Genomic DNA, 23433 nt, shown 5'->3' with positions numbered 1-23433 from the left:
TACTTCATCTGCCGTATTCTAAAAACATTTAGATGATCAGAATTACTTAGATCTGGTAGTGTGTGCTTGTAGAGGAATGAAAATTTTGGCAAAGGTGCTGTTAACTGTTTTCTCATGCAGTTTAATCTCTTAAATGCTTTTTCTCAATTTACAGTGATATAGTCAGTGTACCCCTGGGAGTTTACAGCACTGAAACAGCACATCCTCTTGGTTAAAAGAAAAAACAAAAAACCTCCTCTTGCTGAATATCCAAACAGCCCTTGAATGTTGGTTGTCTTTGCACCTTTACATTGAATCTACTTCATGTTCAAGTAATTTACATTTGTGAATTATGAAGAAAAAAAACGCAAGTTGTCAGCCATGAGTTGTTCCTAATTATTCAGTGTATATAGAGTTTGATTCACAAGATTCATAAATAGCCAGCCATTTATCATCAAGCCCCTTGGTACTGCTCAGAAGTCATTTGGATTCTGTGATGTTGGATATATCACCAACATCCTGCTCAGGATATTTACTGGTTGTTAGGTTCCTTTAACAGCAAAAGAAAGCACCAGTTCTCTGTATGGATTAATGCATTTTTGATTTGGATATTTTTTTCCTTTCCTGGACTGGAGAGGAAATTGGTAACTACTAACATTTATTGAAGGAAATTAGACCTTTCCAGTTTAGTCAAAGCTTCGGAAAGTAGCAGAAGGGTGAGCGTTTTGAAAAATACTGTATTTCCTGCTTGTAGCTGTGCTTGTACAATATGGGATCATTCTCTGGATTTTCCTGGAGTTCCTTAGTTAAAAAATCAGGCAAATTCCTGCATATACTGGCAGATATGAGTAATATCAATCACATGAGCAGCCCCACTGCACATGCTCACCTAGGAGGATATGGCCAGAACAATATAGTGCGGAATTTAAGGTACATGCAATACTGCTATGATGCTGTAATGGGGAGGAAAAAGAATGCCCTCATACTGAATGAGTTGAGTTCATTCAGTTATTATTATTGGAGGTGAAAAAACAGTCGCACAAATATTATCCTCACTTAAATTTTTGCTCTCTTTGTATCTGTTTGTATTTTATAATTCTACTACCAAAGCAACTTCTGCTGTAAGACTTTGAACTTTTAGATAATTTTGTAATTAATCCAAATTAAATAATTTGGATTAGTGTTATTAAACAGATGAGGAAGAGATTGTGGAAGACAGGAGCCCATTGATTCTTGTATGATCTTTAGACTCTCAGACTGCAGTGGTAAGGGAAATAAGCTACAGATTTCAGGTCTGATTGTTTTTTGTAAGTAACCAGTTAAAATTAATGAGTAAACTTCTAAAATAAGAAGTCCTTTAATAGTGCCAAAGTTTTCTCTGAAAATGTTCATGCAATTTGTTTTTAGTGAGTTGTTTTTTGTCTGGGGCATTAAGCTTTTTTTTCTTTTCTTTTTTTTTTTTCTCACTGGTTTTGATTGGCTTCTCTAACAAATTTTCATTGAAGGGTTTTATACAACTTTCTGTTCTGATTAGCAAATACTACAGAAACTTACATCTAATTCTTACCTTCAATAAGCCATTCTTGTTCTGAACTCTGTCTTTTGAACCCGTAACTTATAAAAATAAATGAAGGTATCAAAAGTTATGTTTCCAGGATACATGTGCTGGATATATTGCTTGCTCTGCTGGCAGGATTCTTCCTGATCCTGCTTAATTTGTCTTGATTCATCTCGATTCTTCTCTGCCTAATGCTTCCAGCTAGTAGGTCATGTTGAATGTCAGTGCTCTGAGAGGCAACGTTCATTAACACAGGAATAAATAAGATTGCAAAGCATCAGCATTCCAGTACAAGGTAGACCCTTTCTTCCCCTACGTGGCTTCAACAAACCACACCTTCTGTTAAATCTTGAATCCTTGTGGATTTCCTTCCAAATGTGAATTTTATCTTAAAGCATCAAGAACACCAGATGTCTGTATATTAGAGCTTACTTATTCCATTTAATTTATCCCTTTCTGTATCTGACCTCTAGATTCAAATACTCCTTTTTAAAATTTATTCTGGCAGTATTGCCAATTATTTCCAAATTGGGATGAGTTTTCCCCCAGTATATATACTGATCCTTAGCAGGAAGACTTTGCTTGTGCTTTCACTAGAACTAAGTTTGGAAGCCAATTGGAGTCCACTGAAGGGGAATGCAAGTGGTCTAAGGCCAATTCCTGGTTTAACTGTGGACCAGTTATTTGGGATCAGGTTATTAAAGATACTTAAAATGAGCGATGTGTATCTATATATGTAAAAAACTGTCCTTTCATCTTCTCTGAGCTTCAGCTTGCTCAATTTTAATGAGAAATAGTATTTGTATGAGGTTTTTTTTTTAATTATTTTTATGAAGTCAAGTATAAGGTATCTTGGAAATGGAAAGTGTTAAATTAATAGGCAGGTTGACCAAGTATACCCAGTTTGATAGGATTCCAAACACAGCTCTGAAAAACTCATTTGGTTTTTCTCTTTCAACAGGTGACACATTTAAGTGGCAATGTAAAATATTTTCAAAATTTAGTATTAGCATTACTTTTTATGTAGACATGCAAATCATGTTGTACCTTTTTTGTTTGTTTGTTTGTTTAATGCTTATCTTCCTTTATTGAAAGGATTTGTGATGGAGAGATTCCTCCTGATCTAGACATCAAGAAACAAACACTGCTTTTTTGGCAAGCTTGTGTGAATAGAGTATACACCAGCAAGATACTAATTACGGGACCATTCATTGCAGCCTGTGGGTAATTAATTTGTTTGTTTTCAGAAGCAGTGGTTCTACAGTTTGTAGGTTTTTTACTAAACCCATGCCCTTTGGCTAAAGCATTGCCAAATTATGCCATTGCAGGAGTGCTGTTCTTGTCATGACACCTACAGTGTAAAAACATATGAAACCTTAAGCAGCAATGCTTGCTTATTTCAGTCATCTCAGATAGGACAAGTTTTTGAGAGCTGCTGAACGGCTTCCACAACTATTGCTGTAATGAAAGTACCGCGTGAGGAAAGACTGAATTGAGACTTTATTATTTGATCTGTTGCTGTTGCGTCTTACCTGGTCTATTTGTGAGAATATTTTTTCTGTCTTGCTTTTTTCCTTTGACACATATAATGTATATTTAGATCAGTACTGCATTAGACACTCATTTGACTAAATAGTTTCTCATTCTATTTAGTATTGCTTTCCTGCATCTGGAACAAAATTTAATAGAGCACACAGCTCAGCATTTGCTAAAAATAAATAGGGAAGAATAACAAGTAGGAGAGGATGGCAAGGAATATCTAATACAGCTATGAAAGTTGTACAACACCTTTACACAAAGGTCATTGTTTTGCATTTCCTGTCTTATTAATGGAAATTACTTAGCTAAATCTCCTGGTTTTCTCTGAAACAGTTGGTGCAGGGTTCTAGAGAAAGCCTTAAAACACAGATGTGATTTAGTCCAGCATTAAACATTTAAATAAAGAAAAGAGTATCTTCATAAAGAAAAGAGTTCCAAAATTGTCAGAATTGGTATTTTGGCTGGCAGCATCAGCAGAGAGCAATACCTGGGGAAAGAAATTTGCCCACTCATGACTATTTCTTTTAATCCTGTTGATAAGAAATTTATACTGATAAAAAAGCACTTCTTATGCCTTCTTGAGGGAGTACTTAAACACTCTTTTACAAAAAAATCATTCATTAGATTAATTGAGTCCTTAGGATGGTTCAGTGGACAAAAGGGAAATTAATTTGATTCAATAAACAACATAAATGGAATAAGGTATATTTAAAATTATGAACCACCTTCATGTCTTCATGTTAAGACCTCTTCAAAGCCCACCTGTCTGAAGCGAAAGTAGGTAGCGCCATTCCAGATCAGGGCCATCAAAATACAGTAGGTATTACTGAGTCAACAGAAATGAAATTTTTACTAAGGTTGCAAGGACATCAGTGGCAGATGCAAATCTAATTCTAAAATGTTTCCCAAGAGGAATGTAATTCCTCTGTGGTTATGACAAGAGCTGCTGGTCCATTGTTTAACACATTTTAAAATCCATATAAATGGAACTTTCTGCCAGCAGTTCACAATATGCCCTGCCATGTTTTTCAGGAGTTTGTCTCTCCATGTGCAAGCTTAAGCATTTGTGGGAGAAATCAGGGAGTTCTGTTCTAAACCCATTTTAGAGTGACAGATACAGAATGAGGGGAAAACATTTGACTTAAATAAGCAAATTACTCATTGTTTTAAACCCGCTTTTCTTTAGCCAATTTTCCTTGGGTGCTATATAAAATCCTTTTGTAGGCTGTAGTATTGGAACAGCAGTGAACTGAGAAAGATGTCTCTAGTTATATAAAAACGCTATTTGGTCACTATGACTGAAAGTGGAGGTTAAAATTTGTCCCTATTTATCAGGTAGAGGAGCAAATTACTGTTTAATATAAAAAGAGAATAGTGACAGTGAAGGAAAACATTATGCATAAAGGGATGAGAGATTTTTCTTTTGGGTAGAGGAGGTGTTGGGCATGTATCTCAGCATTCGTATATACAGACACTAATCTTTATGCTTAAAACAGTGGCCTGGAATAAAGACCTGGGTTCTGTTTTCAGTTGCGTTCCTGATGCTCAGCCATACTGTTTTGTAGTAAGCAAATCGTGAATATTTTGGGGCGTTATTCACAGTTACACTGAGGACCTTTAACACTCCTCTGGCAACTTGCTCAGTCTGCTAGACAATGTTCCTTCCGCACCAATAATGTTATCAAAAATATTTAAGAAAATCAACTGAAAATAAAATTATCAACATCCTTTAGTTGATCCAATTATCCCTCTCTAAAAAAAGGTTTTAACACCTCCCACACGGAACAGCAGCTTCAGTAATTTGGCAGTGATAACAGCGCATAATCAAGAAACATGAGGCTGCGATGTGGTAATACATCCCATTTTGTGTACAGGAAGATTTTTGTTTTATTTAAGTAAATATATTTTCTGTATAAGTACCTTTTGGATTCCTTGGCATTAGGTTGCTCATCCCATTACTCTCGTACAGTCGCAACAAATGTTCAGCTGCAGAAATGGGAAATGAGTAAATTGTAACATTCCTGATGATGGCAGATAGGAGATTAGGATTTGTGTCTTTGTTTTTGGGATGCTTGTGGTATATTTGTAGATAGGGAGTAACCGTGACTAACACGTAGAACAAAGGATAGGAAAGGTTGGTTTTGTAGCTTCAACTTCGTATTCTACCAATGACTAATTCACAGCTAACCTTAAGTGTACTGTCATTATAGAATAGTGCTCTGACAAGTCCTTTTAATGATAGGCTACCATAACTTCCCAGATAATATTACAACATGATGCTTTATCAGCAAATAACATCAAAGGTCTAGCATTCAATTAGGATGGGGTGGGTTGTGAAGTGAAGCAGTCTGCTGTGTTTAAAATGCACTGAATTGTTTTCACTGTTGAAGTGAGAACACCCTTACATTGTAAACCTGCTGCTAGGCTACAAGAGAAGTTTTAAACTTAAGGTCTGTAGCTGCTATGAACCTCAAAATTATTTGCTTATGGAATTTGCATGAAGCCAGTGACAGATCTCAGAAATACCATAGACCCTAGATACCAGAGTGATAGGTAGAAATTAGATTTGCTCATGTAGTTAGACCATAATAGCACAGTGTGGTTTGAATAACCATCATTAAAGTGGATAAAGTGTCAACTAGAAGGAAAACACATCCAGAGGCCCCAGCCCTGATGTCCATATTCAGAAGGGAGATTTGGTAGAGTGAAGAATAAAGGAATATTTTTGAAGTTTCCAGTGGATATTATATATGTGTAGACAAGGACCAGACTACAGGCTTGTCACCAGCACCAGTTTTAAATCCATACAGAACTATTTAAATTAACATAGTAGCTGTTAGTACATGAAAAAATATATATGTTGTGTAACATACTGCTTATTACATATCACTGATTTTAAAGGGAAGAGGCCCTATTTTGCCTTCCCAATACTAAAATCTATGGACAGCCAGGCAAGGAATAATTTGGAGCTATCTATTGCTTTAAAACATTCACAAGGAGCAGCATAATGCATTAACAATAGTTTACTAAAATGACAAAAGATTGTCTGCCACATCACTATTCAAGTAAAATACTTCCCGTGGAAGAAAAAGTAATTAGGACATTTCAAAAAATATGGGACGTTTGGTAATACAATTAGTATCTTCAAGCCAGAGAGAACGTATCTGGGGGTAGACACAGACTTGGTAGCAGGAAAGTAATTAGACTTTCAGTAGATGTCTATGGCAGGAGAAAAATTACCCTAGAAAAAATTACTAGAGAGAAGGATTTTGGTTTCTGTTTGTGTCTTCCTGAACGTCGTGTCCTTGGTGCTGCTTGGAGCATGAAGCTTTCCTTTCCTGAGGCCCCAGGGGTGTGCTCGTAGGACATTGCTTGGGACAACTTGTGCTCCCAGATTCATTATATAACCTTGACATAATTAGCCTTTTCTGCTAAATTATTGGGAAAATGGAAATCGAGTGAGTTGTATGATATTTCTCCATTTCCTCACTATATGGAGCGTCTGGTTGCTTGGGATTAACGCCTCTGTTTACGTTGCTTAAAGCCGTCACCTCGTCTTCATGCTCTGTAAAACCAGAATAATTACAAACGTGAACGAGGTCGGGCCTTGTTTCACAGAATCACAGACTTTCTGCGCCGTGCTCGTGCCCCGTCTAACAACAAGGTCCCTTCCAGCCTGGGGAAGGCCGGGGCTGCAGAGTGCACCTGGAGCCTTTCCGCCTCCCTTCAGCCCACTCACGCCCCTCCTGCAGGGGGCAGCCCTGTGAGGGGCTCCCCCCGCCCTGCGCGCGGGCACGGCCGGGCTCCTCCTCCCGCCCCCGGGCTCCGCGCTGCCCGCCGATTGGCGGAGAGAGCCTTCAATGCCGAAGAAGCTCCGCCCCCTCCATGGCCCGTACTGCGGGCCGATCGCCAAACGCGTCCCGCCCTCCTCGCGCCGCAGCCTTCGCTCGGCCCAGCCCGCAGCGATTGGCCGACGCGGCTGCCGATCACCGCTCAGTCGTGTGCCGCCCAGCGCTCCCGCCTCCCTATCGCGAGGCGCGGGATGATTGGCCCACCGGGCTGCCAGTCAGCAGCGCGCCCCTCCCTCCCCGTCAGGTAGCCCGGAAGATGGCGGCGGCGGCGGCCTGGCGGTGCTCCGTGAGGGGAGCGGAGCTGCGGGACCGATGCCGCGGGCGGCCGCGCCGCCGAGGCGGGGGGCAGCGACCGCCGGGGGGGCTGCGGGGAGCCGCTGAGAGCCGCTGGGACCCGAGAGCACCGGCTTGGGCGCCGGGCGGCAGCGCGGGGAGGGGATGCGGCAGCGCGGCGGGGCCGGGCGGCGGGGGGCCGGCCCGCAGCCCCTCGGCCCGCAGCTCCTCGGGCCCGTCCTCCCGGCCGCCCTCTTGCTCCCGCTGCTCCTGGGCGCCGCCGGGGCGGCTCCGCTTCCGCCAGAAGCGGCAGGTGAGGCGCGGCGGGGCCTGGGGGGGGGGGCCGGGAGGGCGTCGTGCATCGCTGTGGGGCGCGCGATGCGCCGGTGTCCGGCCACAGGCGGTGGTTCTGCGGAGGGCGCCGCTCTGGGCTCCGCGGGATTTTCTTTCTTCTCCTTGGGGACCGCCCGGTCTGGCTCCCGGTGCAGGGTGGAGGCTCCGAGGGCAGACGGCGCTCCCCTCTTTTCCGGCCCGATTAGCCGGGTCCCCCCGCGCTCTCGTCTCCCTGAGTAGGCATGTAGTCCGTGCTTGTTTGTCATGCGTTAGGTAACGCTGCCTGCCTCCGATTCCCTTCCTCGTTTTCCTGTTTATCCTGAAGACGTAGAATGAAAAATGTGCTTTCTCAATATTAGGAATTACTGATGGAAAGTTTATTAGTACGCATAGGTAACAACCACTTTTTTTTTTTTTTTGGTGTTTTTATCGCGGCAAGCATGAAATTGTATTAGGACAGAATTTGGTTAGGCTTGGTTTGAATGCACTCTGAGATTCAGTGCTAGCCACGAAGAGTTTAGCAGCTGAAATAGACGCTACGGTTGGAGTGGAGGAGCAGCAGCAGTGGGGAGGGAGAGATCTGAAGCACAGAGGTTAGGTAATTTGGCTACTGGTCCACAGAAAGTATCAAAACTGGCAGTGGAACACATACTGCCTTTAACAGGATCTATGCATTTTTTTCCATTTATTTTCTTCCCAAGAAAAATTCAGAATTGTTCATGAATTACTCCTTCCATTAGCCTTCCTTGAGGTCAGTCTTTCTATAAAAGTAAGCCTCTAAAAAAAACAAGAACACATTTGTATTTCCTTTGAGACTAAACGATAATTTTCTCACTTATGAAATGCTTGAAGATTTTCCAAATAACGTTGGCTTGTCATCAGGCCCCAAGGTAAGACAGCATAGTCAGGTCTGTGTGGCGGTTTCTTCCTTTTCTATCTGTCTTTTCCTGACGTGTTATTAGTTTTTCTATTTAAAGCTAGGTGTCGATGTCTGCATTAAGTATTCTCAAAGTAGCCTAGTTTTTTTTTTTTTTAAATAAGAATTTCTCTGCTATCAGGACTATCACGTATGTATCTTACAAAGCTTGGAGCTGAAGACATAATTTCCACAACACTGGCAAAAAGCTTAGCTGTCAGAATGAAAAGTTGATTGGACATATTGCAGGAAATGGCATTACAGTTACCTTTTTAAAAAAAGGCTAAATTAGATATGTTAAGTATAGTACTGCTAGGGAAAGTACTCACGATGCTGTAATGTTGCACTAATACAAAGTGAATGTCATACCCTAACTTTATAGGGTGTCTTCAGTTATAATCTTAGCCCAAGGTATACGTATGTGGGCTGTTACCTGAAATTCAGCAAACTGCCACATCCTGTCATGGAGAACCTGGTGGACTTGGGGGAAATGAAACTCCTGCTTTCTCCTGTATCGTTGCCCATATAGTAAGAAGCAATGTATTTGGATTGTTTGATTGAAAGATATTTAGTGTTTAGATCCTTAAAGCCTCAAGAGGAACCTTTTCCAGTTTCAGTGGCATCGCTTTTACTGGGAAGACTTTCTACAGACTTTTCTTTTCTGAATGAGATAATGTGTACAAATGGTTTTATGTGCAGCAGATTCTGCAGCACATCCCATATCATCAGGACAGCAGTAAGCAGCTGGAAAGCTACAAGGACTTCTTTCTCCTTCCCTTGAATAACTCACCCATGGTTGACAGACAGTTTTGTCTTGAACCCTCTCTGTCATACTAAGCAAATTTTATGAACTGTCTAGAAAACAAGCCTGTAACTTTATTCTGCTGGGGTAGGAGGCATGAGTTGTGTTTGAAAACAGCTTCAGCCGTATTATGACTTTCTCATGTATCCTGTGACAAGCTGCTTTGATTTCCTTTATTGAGACTGGTGTTCATTGATGATTTTGGAAGTAACGGTCTCTGTTGTAGGCCTTGGCAGTTCTTGCAGTTGACCATAATGCTCAGTCTGATATTAAAGAGTTGTGAACCTGTGAAGAATTTAATGGACTTTTCATAAAATAATTAGTAATGGATTTCAGAGTTACTTCAAGATCCCACAATTCTGCACCTAGCAAGAAGGATTGCTTCTCTGACAGGGGAGAAGCATTTTGAGGTGCATTGCCCCGAGCACTTTACTGGAGAGATGGCAATCCACAGAAAAGAAGGAAAGGATATGTATTGTCTGAAGTTGTTGTAGTGAACTTCGTGGAATAGTTCATGGAATATACCCATAATAAATAGATTTCCCTTTCAGGAAAGAAGGAAGAAAGCAAGAAGTGACGATGGGCAGGTTCTAGCAGGAATAGATTGGAGTCCAAAAATGTTCAAAAATGTTCCATTTTGTGGAAGTAGTGTGGAAGTATGCCAGACCACAGCTGGGGAATTGTCACATTCCCGGGGTCTTGATCAAGATGAATGATGCAGCTCATACGTTAAGTATGGCTTCACAGTGTTTGCAGGTGAAGGTGTGCATTGATGTGTTTGTCTCCCATTTTTGAGGTTGTCTTTCTAAACTTTTTGAAAAAAAAGGTGGTGGTAAAGGAAACTTTGCTTTAACTGTTCCCCTAGTATGCTTCATAGCAATTACTGTAACAGATAGTAACATCTTTAACATCTTGCTTTTCCTATCTAGAAATACTTAGGCCAACTTAAATTTAATTTATTCTGTGAATGGAAAAGAAGGATACTGATATGTACGGTGATAGTTCTGAATTAATGGTTTCACCTTATCCTGGAGGTAAGAGCTGGGGGCAGGTCTAGTTGATAGCAGCTTTTGAAGAATTTATTACCTAATCTGTTAAAAGTAGAAGAGTTCATAAAATGAAATGCTGCAGTTTTTCTGAGCCTGTGGAGCATCAGTGATTTTACCTGAATGCATCAAGCTAGGACAATTTTCATCTTTAGTGTTGTGTGACTGAAGTAAGGGTGTTTGGGAAATTGGTAGCAGCACTGTTTTGCAGACAAGCATACTGAATTATAATCTGACACTTCTGCTTTACTGTGCTAAAGCTTTCCATTCAAATTCATGCTTGTTTTGTTTTTGACTGGGATTTTCATACATGGCCTTAATTCAGCTGCCTCCCCAGAAAGCTTGGAATGCGAATCAAGGGTATATACGTTAATGTCAGACAAAGCATTTCTATCATCTCTCTGCTTTATGAAGTCCTTGCAAGAGCAAAGGAACAGGGACTCAAAAGAACTCTTATTTTCTTGCAAAACTTGAATAGGTGGTAGCATTTTAACAGGTGTGTTCACTCTTACATCTGTGCTGAATTACATAGTCTGCTCAGATGAAATGAGGCTGCTGGACTGGCACCTACACGATTTCTTGGTTTGTGCCGGAACCTCACTTGTGGACTGCCCTCCTGGACCAGCTGCATGGCACAGCAGTGGAGCCTTGTTGAAGAGCTGGGTAATGTACAGCTCCAGAAAAGACACAGAAATTGGCGTATAGCATCCAGAGATAGCTAGATGTTGTTTGTGCAGCTCTACCTAGTATAGTCGACTGGTCATAGGTGACAGTTTGAAATTTTCTTCTGTGTGCTAAGATGAGTTCTGTAGTTCACGTGTACTCTTGGGAAAGTTGTTGGTTTTGAGTTGCTTTGGCTTGATGTTTTACTTGGAGTTGTGTCGGCCTGGGGCCCGCTTGTGGTTGTAGCCTGTGGTTTGGATCTATGTACAGTGTATGTGACAGTTGCACATAATGAGAAAAGCAATTTTCTAAGCATATGCAAGGTAGAGACCCAGATCATTTGAAGTTAAATCTCCCTTGTAAAGGGGGTTTTAATCAGTGGTATATTTTTCTTGGGAGTCATCTGTTCATCTAACCTTTCTTCTCTCTTTCAAGCACTAAATTTGTTTACTTCTCCCTGTATTTCTTTTTCTAACTTCTGACCCAGATGCCTAATAATTGTAGAGCTAGAGCTGCTGGGTTGTCTTTTATCTTTTGTTTCTCTCTGTGACTTTGTGACTTTGAGGTAAGAAGGCAACCCCAGCTCTTGGCCTGCAGGAATGTTCCCTGCAAGGCTTTGTTCACAGGCTTGGTCTGCTTTCTCTTCCTCTGGCTGTAAGGTGTCTGGAGTTTGCTACAACTAAAGCAGTCCTTAGAGGAGGCAGCCCCTTTCTGAGGTGTTTTCTCACATCTTGAATGCTGTGGTATGTTTAATAATTCCTCAGGTATTGTAGCATGTTAAGATAGCACTGATAAGAGGAAGTCTCAAAGCTGTGGTCGTGGCACTAGGCCTGGGTCATCGGTTTGAAGGAGGGCCCCATTGATGAGTACTGTTTTTACCACAGGTCCTGGATGGAAAAGGAGTTTGTGTTGTATAGTCAGAGCCAACATGCCAACATTTTATTTGGAAAGCACAAAAGGCCAGGTTATATTTGGGGTGGGGGGGTGTACTGAACAACTGTCAGGCAAATTTGAATAGAAGTAATTTTCTGAACGTTTGCTGTAATCTGTTTTCAGTCCCTGTATGTGTGGTTTGCCTGTGCAGGACATGGGGACCCTCAGCATAATGCCAGAGGCTGGTTCTCTGTCCTGGTCCTAATGCGCTATTTCTGCAGCAGAAGTACAATGCAAGGAGTACTGGATTTTCTTAAATTTCACTTTGGGCCTGCCTTGCTGTTGAGTGCATCTAGTATATGGAGCCTGGTGGGGTTCTGGATACAGTTTTCAATTGCTTTGTCGCTTTGATTGCTCTATACAAACTGTTTTCATTGTACTACTTGAAAGGACTTGAACAACTTCAGTGGTGCTAGAAACATCTCATAGACATAATTGGAGATGTTCAAAGTGTGTCAGGGTAGTTAAGTCTGAGAGGTTCATTAAGCATAACTTGGAGCAGGAAGGTGTTGTGCCAGATGCAGCTTAGGCGGGGTGATGGAGTGAAGCAAGCTGTGTCAGGGAATTGTCTTCTGAGGGGGTTTCAGTATGAAAAGCTGGTCCAAAGTAGCACTAAGTGTCGTCCAATGCTACATGTAGAGTTTCCTTAATGGAAAGGAAATGTCACTTCAGTGATTCAACGGGGATGTGAATTGTTTTAGAGCTACCTTTGTACCCTGAGATTTCTCTGTTATGAAAGAGGTGTGGGGAAGCTGGGCAGTACTCAGACAGGCTTCTGAGGACTGCCCTTAAGCTCTCAGCTTGTAGACTAGATCCAGTTGTCCAAAATCAGGCATGTGTCCTGTGGCCTGTTCTTTCTCATAGAGATTCTTCATCTGTGGATGGGGATGACAAATAAAGATGAACAACTTCTGGCAAAATGATGACCTTGTTTTCCATGTACCTTATCCCAGCCTTACATGGAAGTTGGAAATGTTTTGGTAACATTAAGATTCTAGAAAATACCATCAATGAATGTTGCAAGTGTGGATTCCTTTTGCATGAACCAGAAGTAATTTGTCTCTTCAAAACAATATCTCTTCATGAGGGGTGCGGAGGGGCAGGTACTGAGCTCTGCTCTCTGGGGACTGCGGCAGGACCCGAGGGAACGGCGTGGAGCTGGGACAGGGGAGGGTCAGGCTGGGTGTCAGGAAAAGGTTTTTCACCAGGAGGGTGGTCGGGCACTGGGACAGGCTGCCTAGGGCAGTGGTCATGGCATCAAGCCTGCTGGTGTTCATGAAGCATTTGGACAGTGCTCTCAGATACATGGTCTTTCAGGTGGTGGGAGGAAGAGGTATGGAAATTGTGGTTTCCATGCTGCAGATAACTCTGATGGTTTGAGATACCACGATATGTAATCTCACCATGCTTTAGATGACTGTGGTCTACCCTGTTTGTTTTTTTTTAAAAAAAAAACCAACTCATGTGCCTCACAATTGGAGAGATGTTAAAGTGCGTGGAATCATACTGTCCTTGGGCAGGAATATGTTTTTAGAACCAAAATCTAGCAGCATGTTAAAAAGTGTGCTCTGCAGAATTCTTTTTTAAAAACTGTGTGTGTATAGTGTGTGTGTACGCACACACTTAAGAATCAGATGCAGCCTTTGCAAGATTTTAATTAACCCAGATTCTCCAGAAACATTACCATGAAAGCATAGGATATGTTATTGAAGATTTACATTTTTATCCTTGTCTTAAGATCTTGCTTTGTGCAAATACATTTTAACACTTCAACTTCAAACAGACCTTGCTCTGTAAACACTGGAAGTGCTAGCCTATACTTACTCTTTATTAAAATTGAGCCCTGTGCTGTTTCACAAGCGATTCTTTGACATCACTTGGAAGGTTTGTAGAGTAACAGAATAACGACAGAAATACAAAACTAACCCCAGCTCATAGTTGTGCTACTTGCTAGTTGTTCAGCCAGCACTGAGGTGGGCTGGGATAAGTGTTCAGAAGAAAATGAGGATTGGAGCAGTGTTGTTTTGGGGATGCTGTATGACTTGGGGATCCAACGTTGTCCCAGCTATTCGTGCCTTAGGATATGTAATCTCTGCCAGCCTCGAGTACAAAGTGGACTTCAGCAGCTGCAGAAGCTCACTTGAAGCATACTGTAAAAGTATATGGGGGGGGGGAGCATGGGATAAAACAGTCTAAAAAAACATTGGATGACAGGAGAGGTTTGTGTTCTTTTTAAGGACAAATGGGAGGACTGAGCCAATTTGCCAAGAATTGCTGACACAGTTACTCATCTGGTTGTGATATGAAGGAGCTAATATTTCTTCCTGAATGTATTGTTGTTTGTTGCATGGGACAGTAATGGTTTCAGGGTCACGTCCACAAAACACCTTTAATTATGAATTTGGCTTTTCTTTGAGTAGAACTGTATTGAGCACAAAGGAGGCTTTAGGAAGGGGGGCAAAGGTGCTTTTTTATTGCTTCACGGGAGAAGTTCAGTATGAAGTTGCCACTTGCTGTCTTCACTACCCTTATTTCTGAATATTAGCTGTTGTGAAGAAGAAAAGCTGGTGTTTTTTCAAAAGAAACGTCTGTGCACCTGTTTTAGTCTTTTATCCTGTCCACATCTCCCCATGAAGGACTTTAATAAAAATCTAGGATAAAGCAGGGATGGTAATGGCCAAGTTGAGTAGAGAGGGGTAAAATGTTTCAATTTCTGTCTAGAATAATACAGTAACTGAGTAACTTGCTTGTGATTTCTTTTCCGCTACTGCTGAAAACGTTGTCTTATTCTCATCTTTTTAAGTGTGATACTTTGATTTAGGCTGTGTAAGGGAATTCAGATTTAGACAGTCAGTAATTTCTTATTGATAAACTGTTAGTTGCTGCCTTTTGTATTCAGAAAGACTAAGTACAAGTGTGCCCAAGTAACTCAGCTGTTAAGTTTTTAAGAGTTCTTTTTCTTGAGAGTGTAGCTATTGGGATTTTGTATAGTTGTAAGGAAGAAGGGGAAATAAGATGTGTCATCCATATCAAAGGTTATTTGTGTTAGGTATGCAAACGTTGCCTGATCCAATACGAGGGTAGTAATAACATAATGAGAGAGAAGGCTTTTGAAATAACTCTTCAGTTAATAAACTTTTCAGTAGTTTGTTCCAGATGATTTTTATTGTTTTAAAATGTTTGTGTTTTTCTTTGAATGACAACAGGTATTAAAATTGTGAAAGCTGAAGAGTTCAGACATGAGCTAAGAACCTGATTGAAGTCCCTTGAGGGGTATTATATATGTCTGCTCTTAGGGATTTGCTTGTTGAAGGAACCACTTGATATAATTTGGGCATTTGGAAGCAGTTAAGATGCTGGCATTATGCTGAGGACATCAAGTCAATGAAAGTCATCTGAGATCTTGGGAATGTTTTCTCCTGCTGTATTGGTAATGGTCATTCAAATCAAACGGCCGATTGGCATATGGAGTTCTGTTACGTGCCTCTTGTGCTAAAGCTCTCCTTATTTCTTGTTGAAAGAATGGCTGAAGTGTAAATAACACTCCTTCCAGACTTACGCTAGGTTCATCTGCTTGTGCTGTGCTTTAATTGAAGGTTAACAGCGACTTGATGCAATTCTAATGTAATATTGTAAAGCCTATTGTAATGTAACATTGCGCAGCTAAGTGATGGTGCTGCACAAATACCAGCTGAAACTTACTCTCAAAAATGATGCTGGTTTTTGGCTCCGCTGTTAAATGGAGCACAGGAAAAAATTGAGATGATAGGAATGCAGTAACTAACAGAATTGACTCTTGAGATTTTTTGCGAAACAGAAGAGTTGCAAGGCACACCATGCTTTGCCTTGCCATGCTAATCAAGCATTACACAATGGATACATCTAAGGTTGTTTTAGATAGGCTTTTGTTTTAGCAGGCTGCCTGTTACCTCTAGGCCTTCTTATACAGATAGCACTGAGTCTTGGTTTTGTCTGTATTAGCAGCAAGCCTCTGAAGATTTCATGGAGTAAACAAATGCAGGAGAAACCCCTTGTGAGAACAGATAGCGATGTAAATCTGACTTGTGAAGAACTAGGTAGGAGTTGAGAATAAGTTAATTTTCAAGTTAATTGCTAGCACAGAAGAAAATGACAGTGTTATTTAGGAAAGTCAGAGTAGCTTTTAAATGCGTATTTATGAAAAACAGTATAAATTAGCATTATTACATATTTAATCTGGTTACATTAATATCTATGAATAGCACAGTAAGTAAACTGGTCAGGTTTATGACAGATATCATGGATGTAGCTGGAGAGAAACATTGGATTTGGCCATTCAATAGTATTTGAAATGATGCTGTGTTCTGACTTGATGTCATAAGGTAACACCTCAGTTCCTGATCATATAATTTCAGGGTGTTCAAAAGGCAGTTTAAGTGACTGCTGTCATGCTAGATTTGTGCTGGAATAGTTACAGCTATTAGTGTGGAGCTGCCATTTAGATAGATGCTCTTGAAAGAAAAGAGGCACTTGCTTATGCAGTGGGACCGTTGTTGCATAGCAACTACTGTGCTGAAAGCTTAAAATCAGATGCTCCCTTGAAGTTCCCTGTGCTGCCCTAATAATGCTTACTTTATCTGGGCTTTGCGCTGTCTTTATCACAGTAGTGTCTTTTGTTAGCGTACTAAGTCATGTCTGTCATGTACATTGACTTTTCTTTTTTTTTCCTGAGCTTAGAAATGTGCACTGTTGTGCTGCTAGTTTTTTTAGCCCAATTTCCTGAAGATTTGAGACCTTAATAATATGATTAATCACATTGAACCAAATTTGAGAGAGGCTGAATTCATGCTCCATGGCTTTTGATCTGTGGTAAGGGAAGAGAGGCAGGTCTGCTGTCCCTCGTACGGGCAGGCAGTTACATCTGATCCTGTGCCCATTCTGAGTGGTGGCCGCTGGTTGGCAAGTGAACGTGGATTTACTGCTCGGCAGCCTGGTGTGCGTGTCATTCCTACTTGATGGTAGCACAGGATGCCACAGATGACATGAGTGAGTGTTTGAGATGATTGTGAGCAAAACTGGAAAATTGGACAGGGAGGGAAACCAATTCTAGATGAGAAACCAACTTCTGTTTGCTTAGTTGGTACATTTGATATATGTCTACTATATTATGAAGAAAGTAGACTTCAAATACAGAAACCTTAATACAGAATCCTGAGCTATATACATTTTTTTGAAATATACTTTGTATGAAAGTAGCCTTTTTCTATCTAGACATGCTAGCACTTATTGAAGTTTATGTTCTCACGTCTATACTTGGTCCTGAGAATGCCAGTGTAACTTATCATTATTGGTTTTTGTGTTTTCCTGTACTTGCACATATACAGGGCTTGACTTCAGATGTGCTGTGTTCAAATTTACACTTCAGTGTAAATTTTGCTTTTGCAATGGCAGTCTTCAGAGGTGCTGAAGAACCTGCTTCCAATAACTGTTAATTAAATACCTACTACTTACAATAACATACGCTTTTAAAAAGTGTGTAGCAGCATCAAGTTGGAATCTAACACTGTAAAGGTTTGAGAAAAAAGGCCTTTTTATTTTTGTGTGTTCATCATTTAGAGTCATTTAGATATCATTTTGAGAAGAAATGCTTGCTAGCTTTAAACATTCGTGCAAAGCATTATGTTGTGTAAACCATGCAGAAACAAATAGTAAGACATACTGCATCTTCTGCTGATTTTAATATGGTACTCAGACAATCCAGGCCTCTTCCTCCTGTGTAAGGAGTTTGGATAGACCAGACCTAAGTAGGCTAGACAGTGTCTATCAGGTAGTATGAAGCTTTATATTGTTAGCATTTTTCATGTAGTATTTTTTGGATGTTTTGCAGTTCATCTCCTAAAGAATGTAGTAGGTTGTTGCTGAGTATAGTTACAGTAAATGATAGTTTCTTAACTGAGATGATATGCTGAGTAAATTTAATAAATGCTTTACTTTCAGCATCTATTATGCTAAGATTTTAAACTTAGATACTTGTTACGAAATTATAAGTGATATTGGATATATTTTCATCTTGGTTTAGATAAATTTAATTTACAAAATATTTTAGCAGTTTTTTATTAGAGAAACTCTTGTAGTAACTGTATCAAATGGTCCTTTATGTTCAACTGAACTGATTTCTCTCTGTTTGCATTAAGGTCAGGATCTTGTAAATATATACATATACCTATATAATAGGTGCAAATACTTTCACAATTTACAAACAAAAGAAGGAATTAAACACCTCCTACCTTTTCAGTTCCCAGTCATTTTACGAAGTTCCAGTGAATTAATAGTTATATCGAAATAATTGAAAAAATGCAAAAGAGGTTATACTGCAGCAGATAGTTCAGCAGTTTGTCAAACACTACTTCCAATATTTAATCAGTGACTTCCATCACTGAATATGTATTTATGCAAGATATTAAAATAATTTCAGTTACATTTTTAGCTCAATTACAGGTTGTCATTTTATATTTAATTTTACATTAATCTTATTTAAAAGTGCAAATTAAAGATACCACTTATTAATGACTGTGTGAGAGACTTCAAAGTTTATCCAAATAGATCTGGATTCTGTAATTCTTAGTAAGTAGCACTTGTGTGAGTCATCTGAAATGCTATTCTGTAAGTGTTGCAGAAACTTGCCCATGATAATTGGCATTTTTCTTACATTAAAGCATCTTTTTATAACTTTGTATATGAACGGTTTCCTTGCATTTTTGGCAGATTAGGTGTCTTCCATCTTAATGAACCATTAATGGTTAGTTGCCTTTTCAAAGATGATCTTTGCTTTCTTTTTTATTTTAAGCAAGCAAACAAAAAAAAAAAAACACCTTCATTGCCTTCTCCAGTTAAGTGCTGTTAGTACACACACTTTCTTGGGAATTCTGTAAGGTTAGGAAGTAACACAATGAGCAGCAGCAGATTTTTTTTTCTGAATTCCTTCCAAGACATTTAACGGCGACGGTTACATTATGGGGAAGAGTATAACTTGCATAAAACACTTAGACTTCAGGCTTGATAAATTTACAGTTTTCTTTACAGGAGAAACTGTAATCAAAATGTGTTGTTTATTTTTTCATATAAATAGCTGAGGCCATATACAGTGGATCTAACTTGTACAGTTAACACGGCTTATGATCATTAATGCCTCGGAGTTGAATAAGCCAGAAGACTGGTATAAATCCTCCGAGACCGAGAGAATCCTTGTAGTACAATAAACTGCACTCTAAGGTGTGCTAGAGTGGGGCTCAGGAACTTTGGTTTTCTACTGGGAAGAATATATATTGTAATTGTGGTGATGTGTTCCCAGGTGTGTATTAATGAAGGAGAATCTGCATCTAGTCGGTAGACGGTCTGTGGTGTGTTTGCTTCTTATCTCAGGGCTGTTGATGGTGAAGGTGAGGAAGCTGTTTGGAAATTGGGTGGAATGGTTTTGGGAAAACATTTAAAGTAATAATCAGTAATACCTGGTACCATAAATACATTTACATTTTTCTGTACTAAAGCTACCTTTTATTATTTGGCTTCAGTTAAAAGTTCAAGGGAATCTCTTAAGCTTCGTCTGAAGCCCTTTTACCTGTGTGTGTTTATTTCAGTGATGCAGCTATCTAATGACTTATTCCACAATATATTTGCGTATATTTGTGGTTTAGGTAATTTTCAGTCTGCTTAGCAATGTTACTAACCATCTGAAGGAAGCAAATGTAAATTAGTGTTTACTTTTCCATTTCCTTGTTGATGCTTATAAATGAAATATACAAAGGCGTAACGTGGGAGCCTTGATTTAAATGAATGTAAATCATTCTACTGAGAACCCTCTGCAGAGACTTTTCAGAATTATGACTAAAAGGTGGTTAAATAGCTTCACGTCATGGTTGATCTGCATTCAAACAGCATATAATAGTTAGAAATGCAGTATTTGTGTCCTCTAATGAGTCTGGAACACCAGAGCTGCTGTTGAGACTAGAAATAGCATCGCTTGTTTGAAAACCTTACTGTTTTGTTTAACTTTTCCATTTTTGTATGGATGGCTAATGTGCCTAATCTGTTCTGCAGCAAACTTACAAGTTTCAAAAGTATGATAAAGCAGTAGTTTGTCAATTTATCTTTGACATGAAATAAAAATAAGTAAATATGCTCTAAGTGTTCTGCAGAACATGGTGAACAGCTGTGGCTTTTTCTAGGAATCTTTGTAGGTTTTAAAGCTTAAGAGCTAGTTGGGCAGGTTTGTATGTCCTTAGTTATGGTGATCAACTTCTTATTTTCTTTATTTTTAAGGCTTTATTGATAGTGTTCCATCGCCAGAGGTTCCCATTGATCCTTAGAGGTTCCCTAAAAATCCAGTCAGACTAAGTCACCTGACACTGTGTAACTTTTGCAATGCTGATGTAATATCTAAATATATCTTAATCAGTTATGGTCCTACTACTCTTCAAGCCATATACCAGTTCCTGTTTAAAAACCAAAAACAAACTAACAGCAAAAAAAAAAAAAAAAAAAAAAAATAACCCAACCCTTAAGATGTGTGCTGTGGTTTCCTAGGTGACTACCCAAATACTTTTTTTTTTCCCCCCTCAACTTAAAATCAAAAACAGGCATGAAAATGAGTTTAATTCTTCTGGCAATGCCTTAAGATTGTGTTAAAATGTTATGTGTGGTTTTTGGTTCTGTGCAAGGAATGATAACCTGACTCATTCGTATAAAATGTGTTATAGAACATCTTTATCAGCTAATATGGAAGTGTGCTATTGGAAAATGCATTTACAGAATGGTGAGAGAGCATGTCTAAACTTGAAATGGAGACAAATCACCTGAAGAATCACAAGGAAACAGGAATTGAGGGTGGAGTTGGTTAGATCCATTGCGCTTATGAAAACAACTTGTGTGTTTGGCAGACTGTCATGATTGCATTTAGTGAAAGAGACAGCATTGCCATACAGTAGCATGTTAGAAATCTGTACGCAATTCATGCGAGGAGTTCTTCTAGCTAAAAGTCCAAACTGTGCAGGCAGGTTATAGAACATAGAAATATTTTGCCAGTTATATCCTTTCTGGTCAGTTTCCTTTTATTTTAATCATATCTTCAGAGTTAAATGTTCAAATTTATCTTTTAAATAAATGTTGAGGGGTAATATAGTTTGAAGGAACTTCTGAATTGCTAAATATATTTATATTATACTACATACATGTTTATTTCTAGGACAAGGAGCTACAGTTGAACTTTCCTCATCTTTTGTGATTCTGTGTGTATGTACTCTAGTAGTACTGGTAATACTGCTTGTGAACTGTGTCTCCTGCTGCAAAGACCCTGAGATAGATTTCAAGGTAAGCATTAGAAGTTACAGATGTTATATGCAAGTGGTATTTGCAGCTGCAGTCTGATTTCCAGGATACTTATTACTTGTGCTAATACTTTGTGGTTAGTGACACTTCTGTCTCTGTACATTTCCTCTTCTGAAATAGCCGGCAAATGTATTTCTGCATGCTGTAAAATACTGCTGCAGCTGGTTAAGCACTTGATCCATGTTGCAGTAAGGATCTTTAGTGTCTTCTCAAAATCATTACTATCTATTAGGATCAGTAGCAAAAGTATACCCCGAGAAAATTTTACTGTACAGAATATTTTTTGCTGCCTGTTTTCTTTTCATTTGCTGGGTTTAGTCTGCTGACAGTGTTTAAGATGTTCCTGGCAAATATTATTGAAGATGCACATCTAATGCGGCAAATCTATTGAGAAGGTGTTATCAGAGAACAGTTACTTTTGAAACATCAGTTATTGGTGTTTCTAAATTTGTGTTTTGCTCTCATTTCTGAGGAAAGGCCCTGAAAAGCCCTACATATTTTTGATAAAGATAGTACTTGATGCTTTAATTCCTTTAATCAGCAATAATTTGAAAACAAGGAATAGAAGTATAAAAAATCTGTCACTGTCAAGAAAAAAATGAGCCTCCTTATCGTTACTCATTCAGATGAAGTGCTTTAAAAACTATGATTTTTTTTTCACCTTTTCAGATGGTTTCTTTTAATATTATCAGGTTATCTCCCTTAAAAATGAAGCTCTTTGTAATGGGTCATATTTTACTTCTACCTTCAGGTGGTTATTTTATTGTAGTCAAGTTTATGTATTCAGATAATAAACTAAAAGAAATGTATTAGTGCTATTTTTAAGACACTAGTTTGAGTACTAATATTTTTTTATTGCAGGAATTTGAAGATAACTTTGATGATGAAATAGATTTTACACCTCCAGCAGAAGACACTCCATCAGTTCAGTCTCCAGCAGAAGTTTTTACTCTTTCAGTTCCCAGTATTGCTTTACCAACTCCCTCCCAGTTTCCATCTCGCGCAGGTAAAATAGACTTCTTAAGTTTAACTGTTACAGATTGAATTAAACTGAGTTAATTAACCCTACATTTTTGTAGGGTATAGTGTGAAATTTCTTAAAATATAACTTACAGCAGGTGCTATATATAGTAGCTTAAGAGACTGAAACTGGCTTAAATCTGTTTAGACTGCTTCCTTTATGTATCTACATACACAAAGGGTTTGGAATGCTCTAGGATGTCAGTGACTTCCACGCTTTAGTAGTTGTCATTGTGGCTGAGTTGTCATTGGACTTTAGACATTGGTCTTAAATGGAAGCAAGAGTGAATCTCTTACTTGACAGCAGTGCTAGTGTTTCAGCTGTATCCCTTTCTTAATATCACTGTAAGAGAGATAATGCTGCTGAATCTCTTCTATAGTATAGTCTACCATTGTTTCTGTCGATCCTCTGCCAAGATCCTTGCCTTGTTTTCTGTCCTTTGCCTCTCTATGCTCTTTATGCAAAGTATTTTTAGTCAGAAAATGTCCTCCTTCCAGATGGTAGCTATAAGTAGGGCAGTTGGACTGAAGAGTAAAGCAGTCAACCCTTTTCTCTTAAAATGGTAACTCTATAACTATAAATGTTAAGATATAGAAGCAGTGAGTGTTTTGGTTTTTCTTCTGTTTACATAGAAATTTGTGTAAGTGGGTAATTTGCTATGCCCAATACAGTGTATGATACACTTGTATTGGAATTAGAACTCAGCTTTTCAGCTTTTTTGCTTTTTTACTTTTTTTTAAAGATGTTTGTGTCATAGAGACATCTTTTGGGTGGGATGGGTATTCTGGTACAAATGGTTTAGAAGCTGAGAAGTTTCTCTTGAATACTATTGTCACATTACCTTCATACTTCATTTTGTTCATACTACGTTTTATTGTTTAGCGTGAATATATACATGTAAGTAGGAATAAATACTCTAGGAGCACGCATTGTTTCCTCAACAGTTGTGTGACTTTGTCATTCTGAGTGGTTAGCTGCATGTAACATTTGTTTTGTTGTGTATAACAGATGGATCAAAGTCTCAAGTTGCTCGTCAGAGTCTAAACTACATCCAGGAAATTGGAAATGGCTGGTTTGGAAAGGTGAGAAGTTCTTTAATGTTGTACTGCAGGTTGAGTTTTCCTCTTAACTAACCAGACTACTCTATTTCCTTTAA

The 23433-nt window shown here is 39.2% G+C and overlaps 1 protein-coding gene across 1 annotated transcript in view; it reads left to right on the top strand.

Annotated features, from left to right (window-relative positions):
• The first annotated feature begins 7365 nt into the window (after positions 1-7365).
• The window catches only part of LMTK2 (lemur tyrosine kinase 2), a 43670-nt gene continuing 27602 nt past the window's right edge, over positions 7366-23433 (top strand). Inside the window, exons 1-4 of the mRNA XM_035548974.2 lie at positions 7366-7513; positions 21114-21238; positions 22118-22262; positions 23286-23359. Coding sequence (XP_035404867.1) covers positions 7366-7513; positions 21114-21238; positions 22118-22262; positions 23286-23359 — 492 coding nt within the window. The remainder of the gene's footprint in view (positions 7514-21113; positions 21239-22117; positions 22263-23285; positions 23360-23433) is intronic.

This window comes from Cygnus atratus, chromosome 15, assembly GCF_013377495.2.
Source record: "Cygnus atratus isolate AKBS03 ecotype Queensland, Australia chromosome 15, CAtr_DNAZoo_HiC_assembly, whole genome shotgun sequence".
NCBI classification, from domain to species: Eukaryota; Metazoa; Chordata; class Aves; order Anseriformes; family Anatidae; genus Cygnus; species Cygnus atratus.
This window is presented reverse-complemented; position numbering and strand designations above follow the sequence as displayed.